General features: G+C 34.9%; 1 protein-coding gene across 1 annotated transcript in view; it reads right to left on the minus strand.

The window, feature by feature from the left end:
* Positions 1–8,870, minus strand: part of LOC107030146 — a 41,706-nt gene extending 32,836 nt beyond the window's left edge. Inside the window, exon 1 of the mRNA XM_015231530.1 lies at positions 8,577–8,870. Coding sequence (XP_015087016.1) covers positions 8,577–8,870 — 294 coding nt within the window. The remainder of the gene's footprint in view (positions 1–8,576) is intronic.
* Positions 8,871–9,271: the final 401 nt, after the last annotated feature.

Here is a 9,271-nt window from a genome sequence, read left to right on the forward strand (position 1 = left end):
GTGTGTGTATGTATATATATATATATATATATATATATATATCATAGTATCAATTTGGATGTCTCATCTCATAACCATCTAAATAAGAGTATAACAATTTGGTATAGCCCATACATCAATGTAATAAACCCACATATGGTCTATAAAATCTTTAGTACTCAAATGAAAAGGCAAAGAACTAAAAGTCTCATAACTAGAACAACATCAATAGCTTGATAATAGCATCGCCCTAAATAACTGAGGACTTACCCAACTTGGATGAGTGACATTTCCAAGTCTTCTTCAAAAGTCATCACAAGCCCTTAAACCACCGGAATCTAAAATGTTAGGGAAAACGGGAAAATGGGATTAGCACATCAAATGTGCTAAGTATAGGATCACATGCACACACAATATAAAATCATGCTAAAAAGGGACATTTCATTAAAGCATGTTAATTTACTTTGAAAAGCATCATGCACATTCATGAACCAATACAAGTCAACAATACATATTTATTAGTTTAAGACTATGTAATTCACAAAACCAATCCTACTATGTCTAGTCAAGTTAATCATACATAATAACATACTTGAGCATAAACTCAAGACAACTTATCAGCCAGTTATAATATCAATAAGCATGAATAAGAATTCATCACATTATAACAAAGCAAGACCATTACTCATGAATCCTCCTTAAGTTCACTAGTGCAATGACAAAGTAAAGCCCCATAACATTACTCAATCAAGAAAACCTAACAAGAACCATAATCAATGCCCAACTTCACATATCATGTCATTTAGAGTACATAACATCATACTTTAGCAATAGAGACCAAATACATGTTCATAAGAGTAACAACATCACATAGTTTTATTATATGTCTGTTCATCATATACATATCTAAAAATTTATAGGCATATACATACATAAGAACAACCTACTAAGGAATCCCTCAAGGCTAACTAGTGCGAGTTCCATACCCCTACCTAGGCTAAGTCAAACCTTTTAAGTCACTCTAGTTTGTTTGTATTTCATTACTTCCTTTTAGTTTAGGGAACACTTGCCTTAACCGACATAGACCACAAGAGCTAAGTGTGGAATCTAGTGTTGTAAAATCTTACACCGATGGAAAGAGGTCTACCGGCCAAAGTAGAACCAAACATAAACATAGATTTCTAGGTGGATCCGCTAGCTAGTCTTTCTATGGGGGCTACATAGTTAAATAATAGGAGATAGGTATGAACTCTGCACATGCCATTTGGTAATTGGAGCTTCATATCATGAGAATCCATAGGGTGAGTATCCCTCATAGGGGACTAAATACCTCATGTGGAACTATGGTGTCAATATTCCTCTACGGAAGGTCAACACAACCCATTGTCAAGTTCTCTCGGTTCTAAGATAATGTCCCTTTTTAAATATCTTCAAGTCATCTGTTATTATCAAAACTTATTTTAGGTCATATGGACTATCCCTTATATAATCATCATCATCAAAGATAAATAAGAATTGCATGAGTATTTTCCTTTCATTATAATTCATACATGTGAGGTTAGCACATTAAATAATAACATCATGATAAGGCACATTGGTAAGTTATCACCATCCTTATAACATTTACATCCTAGCCAACAACTCACAATCCATAGTCAAGACATTTCAATTTAACATCATACCAACCTTATCAATCTTAACATAAGGTATACTTCAATACAACACCATCACTAATCACAAGTAACCATAATTGAAGTAAAGAGTTGAGATCACAATACATACCAAAATCTCCTTCACAAGTCATCATCAAGGTATTTATATCAATCATCCAATTCAACCCAACAATGGGTGTAATATCATCACACTATAGTAACCAATATCATAATAAAGTAAATTGAATCACTACTCAACAATTCATTACTATTTCATAGCCTAGAATTAGAGACTTAGGTCAAATTCATGATCTACTTCACAACCTAGTCAATTACTCAAGAACTAGCATGATAGGACTACGATACATCTAAATCTATTCATAAATTTGCATAATAAAAACATAGGATAGTAATTCACACATTAACCAAGCAAATTTCATCACTAATAGGTAATTTAATTCAAGATCACAACCTATGGTTAAGGGAAACAGGTCATCTCCTACAAACTAGACCAATACATCAAGAAGTAGTATAATTGAATCATAATTCATGTTAATATACTCATCATATACAAAAGAAATCATAAGCAAAGAAATTCACAAGATCAATTTCGTATTTGAAGAAAACCCACTAGAATTTCATCTTTTTGAATTCAATTTGAAGGAACCTTTTGGGGAAACAGATCCCAATGGTGAAAGGAATCCCATACCTTGTTGATTGATGAAGTTTGATGGAGAAACTTGACCTTTAGAATCTCTATAACCCTGGACCTTGGTCTTCTATGGTTTTCTTCTACTTGGGAGAGAGAAAGAAGAGAGAAGGAAGAGCAATTGGGTTTAGGAATTATGAGGGCTTAGGTTATTTTAATTAGGTTAGGGTAATTATATAAGTCATTAACTAACTGAATAAGACCTCCCTTAACCCCTAAATAATTAACTAACTATCTAAATAATTAATTTAATTAATCTTAAAACGCACCGCAAAATTAGTCTTTGATAGACGAGACCACGACCACGCCCCATTTGTAAAACAACGGCCAAGTTACCAACAGTCCTATTGGTCCGTCGTTTGTGACAGATACTGTCCAAAATAGGCTTCCAAGGAAATTGGTTAAGATACTATTGAGGCCCTGTCGATTATACCACGAGCCTCCGCCTGCAATCCGTCGTTGGACACTGCCTTTTGGCAGCTTTTGCCAAATTGCAAAGTCCTCCTCAAGGGCCCTTAGTTGTTCCTTAGGGAGTCGTACCCTTACGTTTCGGCTGTAAAATAACTCTAATATGTGTTAGACACCTTTTGTCACATCTTGAGACCACGCCTTAGAAGATATGGCACTCTCGGAGTGCAATCGGCATACTCGACCTCTCGGAGGTCTTAAAGTAGCGCTTACGTATGGTTTCATCACATACATATTGTGAAATTATTGCTGAATTAAAACTTTTCCAACCATTATATAAGTCTTTAAAATATCTTTTATATCTAATCCATAGGAAATACTAAGTCTTATTTCATCAAATCTTAGACACAAGAGTACTTGGGACACGACCCATACACAATAGAAATATTGGACTACTATGTCTAGTACAATACTTCAATAAGAGAAATAAAAGACATCAACGCCCTCGATTCAAATAAGGACATACTTCAACTTCACATGAATGATGCTACGATCCAAGTCTTGATTCCCAATGCTCCTCATCTACCAACCACTATAAAGATAGATAAAAGTATTGAATTAGTACAACCACGTGTACTAAGTATGACATAATGTATAAAAATCATGAAAACAGACATTTATAGGAAATATGCATCTTTTCATTTAAATATCATAATATAATCAAAAGAACAACTGTCAACTTAGAAACACATACGAAATCGCTTAGTCAATTTAGAACATTTTTAAGCCAACCTTATAGTGAACTACTTTACTGTATAGTGAACTCATCCACTATTACAGTGAAGTGATTCTAATTCACATAGAACACTTCCTTGCATGCAATATTCTCACCAAAAGATATCCTAAGACTCACTTAAGCTATACAAAGAGAGACCGCCCATACACCATCTCTAAGCATACCGAAATGATCCTCAAGACTACTTATAATGAGACATACACCCTTACAAGACACCAAAACACATAACATGAACAATATGACAATCTCCTTACAAGGCTATCAAAAGACTTACTTAAGTAATCCTAGAAGAGAACGCCCATACACTCTCTTCAAGTTTACATAAATAATCTTTAAGACTACCTAAGTTTAGATCATGCCTAAAGAATCAACTAACTTTCTTAACTAGAGTCATTCTCAAGACTTCCCTAGATTGAGGAGTAGGCATCATTTTTCCAAAATACTCATAATTAACATGTACATCCCAAAGATGCACATTCAAAGGTGCAAACACACATTAGCTTCCTAAAATAAATTCTCTCTCTCTCTCTCTCTCTCTATATATATATATATATATATATATATATATACATACATACATATAATAGTTTTAAACAAATTTTGTTTTTTGGTTAATCTCAAAAATGAGTAATTGATTAATAATACATAGGAAATATGAAAAATATATAAAATTAACGCCAAAATTTACAAATAAATATATCCCTTATGCCCTCTTCATAGTTTAACTAAGGAATCCTTAAGTCACTCATTCATTACATACTTCATAACATAAGCCATCATTTCATTATTTCATTATGAGACATTCATCACATAGGGACATTCAATTAATGGTCTTGGAGAAGACCTAGGGAACATCTTCAAAGCCTATTGTGCAATGTCTAGATAGCGTCCCATACCACCATCTAAACTTCATAGAAATTCTCTAATTCTTATACCACATGATGAAAATAGGCAATAACCGACATATTCATTGGTAGAAAAACATGCAATCTGGAGTTGTAACCTACTCCAATGGAGGGTTTTCTACCATTGGAGTTGTAACCTACTCCAATGGTAGAACATGGACACATCCCATGTAGGTACATGGTTAAGGAATATGAAGGGCTTACTTTGTATTATAGCCTCATCCTTCAACTAGAACTACTTCCCTTACCATACTCACTCGGTCCTATCCTTTGTTCTCATAGAGTAATTAACATTAAAGGTTCATACAAAAGGGGTTCCATATCAAGTTCATAACTCATTACATTTACCCTACAAAAGTGGTCTCCTATGGATGCCTTAAAATGGATACAAGAAACTCATAATGATTTTCCTAAGGATGCATATGATGCCATTCTAGCCAACCAACCTTAAGTTCATCATTCATTACAAGAAGGATACCATTACGACTTTCTACTTCAAGTTTCATAATCGTATTACCACTAAGTTCAAGGTTTCACATAAAGGATCCTCTGAAAATCATTCAAGGTCTCACATATCATTCATAAATTCAAGAATAAGATTCTTTAGCATCCTAAGCCAAGACATATCATATTCAAATTTATTTATGAATTAAGTAAGGGACATAAGTCTACCAAGACAAGACACAACATACTTTACTTTATTAACATAACATAACATTTTTTACTTACTTAGGAATGACCCTTATCCTCTTTATGTCATCCTATTGATTACTTATACGTCATCAATATAACCATTATAGACTCATATAGTCAAGTAGGAACAACCATGCATCAAGTCTAATAACACACACATGTACACATAGTCATAGTCTAACATGATCACCTAAAAACTTCAACATAAGAAACGACATACTTTCACATTACTTCACATATAGGTAGATATGATCAAAATTCACATAAATCAACTACAAAAATCATCATAGTACTTAAATTAGTGTCGAAAAGGCCATGATCATCATAATACAGAAAGTAACGCCGACAAGGTCACATCATTCACATAACACCGCCACCATAAGTGGACCATTCCAATCACAACATAATTAAAGAGATAAAATACTTGAATTAAAGAGAATTAGGTCAGCGTACCACCAATTCATTCTCTCCACTTCAATCCATGTCTAAATCATCCAATTCAATACCATAAGGTCCTTACCCATGGCCATGAACATCAATTAAATGCATAAATCATAATACTCAATGAAACTAGGTCAATTCAATTTAGATTTATCAATCTAATACAAAATATATATCAATTTAATAAAAATTCTTACATCATTCAATAGTCCATAGAAAACTACACTATAAATCATAAGCATTAAAGTCAATATTAAGTAACCTATAACGTAATAAAAAATAGGGTTCATCAATTACATGGGTTAACAATTTAATTAAGTTTAAAAACGATATAATTAACAAAAATATAATCACTACGTAATAATTGAAAACTTCTAATTCAAGAACCCATTGTTTGATCATAAAATTGGACAAGTTCATGTTTCGAAACTTTAGAAACTTCTTTGAATTTGGGCTCCTTGATGAATAGAGTTTCAAGTATAAAAGCCATACCTCAATGATGCTAATACTCCAATTTGATGAAGAATCACCACTCAAATCTCAAATCGAAGCTCTTCCTTGAGATTTTGCTTCAATGGAGTTATAAGGAATGTCTAAGAGAATTTCTGAGATATTTTGGGTTTTGATTTTTGAAGAATGAATTCTCCTAAGTTTTAAAGACTTATAAACATGTTTAAGATACCAAAAAGACCCTTAAGTAACCTTCCTTTCTCTTATTTGGACGTGGGGTGAATTTACAACTTCACCCCTAACATTACTGTGAAGCTGCACAGAAAACATGGCCATTGACGACTAACAGTCAACCGACCGTTTGTCAAAAAACGGACAGTCCAGTCCTCTGTTCGTTTGGTTTAGAGACTTGCCTTTGGTAGCTTCATCTCCCTAGTCTAAGTACCCATCGACGCCACTACCTAAGGGGGGTCGACCAGGCCACTGGCTGTCGTTTGCCATCCGTTGGTGGGACTGCCTTAGGCAGTTTTGGCCACCAGCATGGGTCTTTCCTCAAGGACCCTTCTATGGTCCTTGGGGATGTTTTCCCAAATTTTTCCAACCCAAACATGCTCGTATACAAGTTCAATACCTCTCACATGAATTTCATCCAAAACGAACACGTAAACTGGACGAAACATTTTTAGACACACAAGGTCATTTCAAGGCAAACCTTTCGAACGTCATTGACGTTTTTGGACGTTCGACCTTCAAACTTTACGAAACATGACATACTTCCTATATAAAATATAATAACTCATTTAAGGACCTAATTATCTCATGAATCCCATATAAACTCATATAAAAAGATATGAGGCACATAGGTGACTTAGTCGTCGAACGTCTTAGACATCCCTTGACGTTTGACTTCCAATGCACCTAAACCCTTAGACACTACCTCAATACATCATTATAGACCATATTAGGACTTTATAATATGCTTAAAACCATGTTATTAGATATCTATTTAGCCTAAGTCATTTTTGTGGATCTTACAATCTCCCCCACATGGACAACATTCATCCTTGAATGACACTTGTCACTCTCCGAATACTTCAAAGAATAGAGATTCAATTATCAGATCATAACCATACCATATGAAACATTATACAATACAAGTTTCTACTAGAAACATCAATTTCACATAATCAAGAGTATCACAACACAATAAGAAACTAGAAGAAAAATCTATAACTCGTCATACTATAAAACTCACTTCCTTCATTCCAAATAGAAAAAACTCATTTTATATTAATTATAATTCTCATATACATTAGTTCTAACAATATTACAACAATTTCCGACTAAACAATAAATTAGACAAATTTCCAAAATTCTTACAGTGAGCCGGCAAAGCTACAACGAATTATGCAATTTTTTTCAAAAATGCAACTTTTAGGCAATTGATGATAGAAATATGCTAATATGAAAAGTAACACCATATAAACTCATGTTAATTACAACATAATAATAACTTCATAAAATACATAATGCAAGAAATCAATGAAATTCAATTTCAACAAGACTCCTAAACACCATGCACATGCAACATGCTTTTATGACTTTCTAGCCCATCTTCTAACGATGCTCCCCCACTTAGAAGGAACTAATAACACTAAAGAAATATAATAACTTACCATCATCATCACTATCCGTATTTTCTCCTGTAGTACGGAGTGCATTCAAACGCCTCTTTGTTGGAGCATCATATTTCAGAACATTAGGAGGATCTTGCTTACCATATCTACTAGGACAATCCCTCACTTTGTGTCAATCTTTTCCGCATATAAAGCAACTCTCGGTACCCCTTATACACTCCCCATAATATCTTTTTCCACAAGTGACACATGTAGGCTTGTCATTTTGAGAACCACCTCCTTTATCAAATTTGAACTTAGCACCCTAGATTCTCCTTGAGTTGAAACCTTCTTCTTGAACCTAGGTTGACTTTGATCACTAAACCTACTCCTTTTCAAGTTTCTAGCAATCCTACAAATTTTAGACTCCTCAATAGATTGAGCATACACCATGAGTCTAACTAAGGTCATATCATCATGTAGCATGGATGTACGACATTCTTCTCTCACTAAGTCGGCGACCCCGGTCACGAACCTACTCATCTCATCCATATCATTTGGCACTAAGGATGGTGCATATCTAGACAACATAGAGAACTTCAAAGGGTACTCCTCAAAACTCATATTTCCTTACTTGATGTTGATAAACTCCCCTAACTTCACCTTCCTCCTCTCACGGGGAAAGCACTTTCCAAGAAAAGATTTCTTAAATTCTTCCCACTCGATAGGACCCGACCGAACCGGCATATTATACTTCCATTGAGTGTACTATATTTGAGGAACATCCCTCAATTGATACGAAGCCAACTCTGCCTTCTCCCTAGATGTACCCCCCATAGCACTCAACACCATGTACAGACCATCAAGGAACTCTTGGGGGTCCTCTCCCACCTTAGAGCCAAGAAATATAGGAGGATTTATCCTTACAAAGTCTCTCAACCTAGACGTCATAGTTGTCTCAATAACATTCATCATAGGCACCATACTCAGATTAGTTTGAGTAGTCACAGCTTGGGCTACAGAAAACAAAGCCTCTCTAATATCTCTAATACTCAACTCCGGGGGAACAATCGGAACATCATTACCTCCTTCCACAATAGGGACTTGATCACCTTGGGGAGGCACCTGATCACCTTGAGGAACTTGCTCAACTTGAGGAGGAATCTCCTCATGCACATCATTCTTCTCAACTCTCCTATCCGGTGTCCTCCTTGTATTCATTTTCCTAGAAACCCAAGGAAAACTATAAGAATAGAGTACTTATAAATTTTACTCTGTGACACGACATAGGATTAGAAAAGAAGGGAAACTCTGTCGCGCACACCGATGGTCGAGACTCTACTAGACGTGACTTGATGAGACTTTTTGATCCTAAGACCACTTTCATAACCTATGCTATGATACCAAGCTTGTCACATACCGAGACCACACCCTAGAAGATATGGCACTCTCTCAGTGCAACCAGTGTACTCGAGACTCAACAGTACTTGGGACACGACTCATACACAATAGAAATATAGTACTACTAAGTCTATTAAAATACTTCAATAAGAGAAATAAATGACATATATGCCCTCAAGTCAAATAAGGACTTACTTGAACTTCACTTGAATAATGATACG

Source organism: Solanum pennellii, chromosome 9 (assembly GCF_001406875.1).
Source record: "Solanum pennellii chromosome 9, SPENNV200".
Lineage (NCBI taxonomy): Eukaryota > Viridiplantae > Streptophyta > Magnoliopsida > Solanales > Solanaceae > Solanum > Solanum pennellii.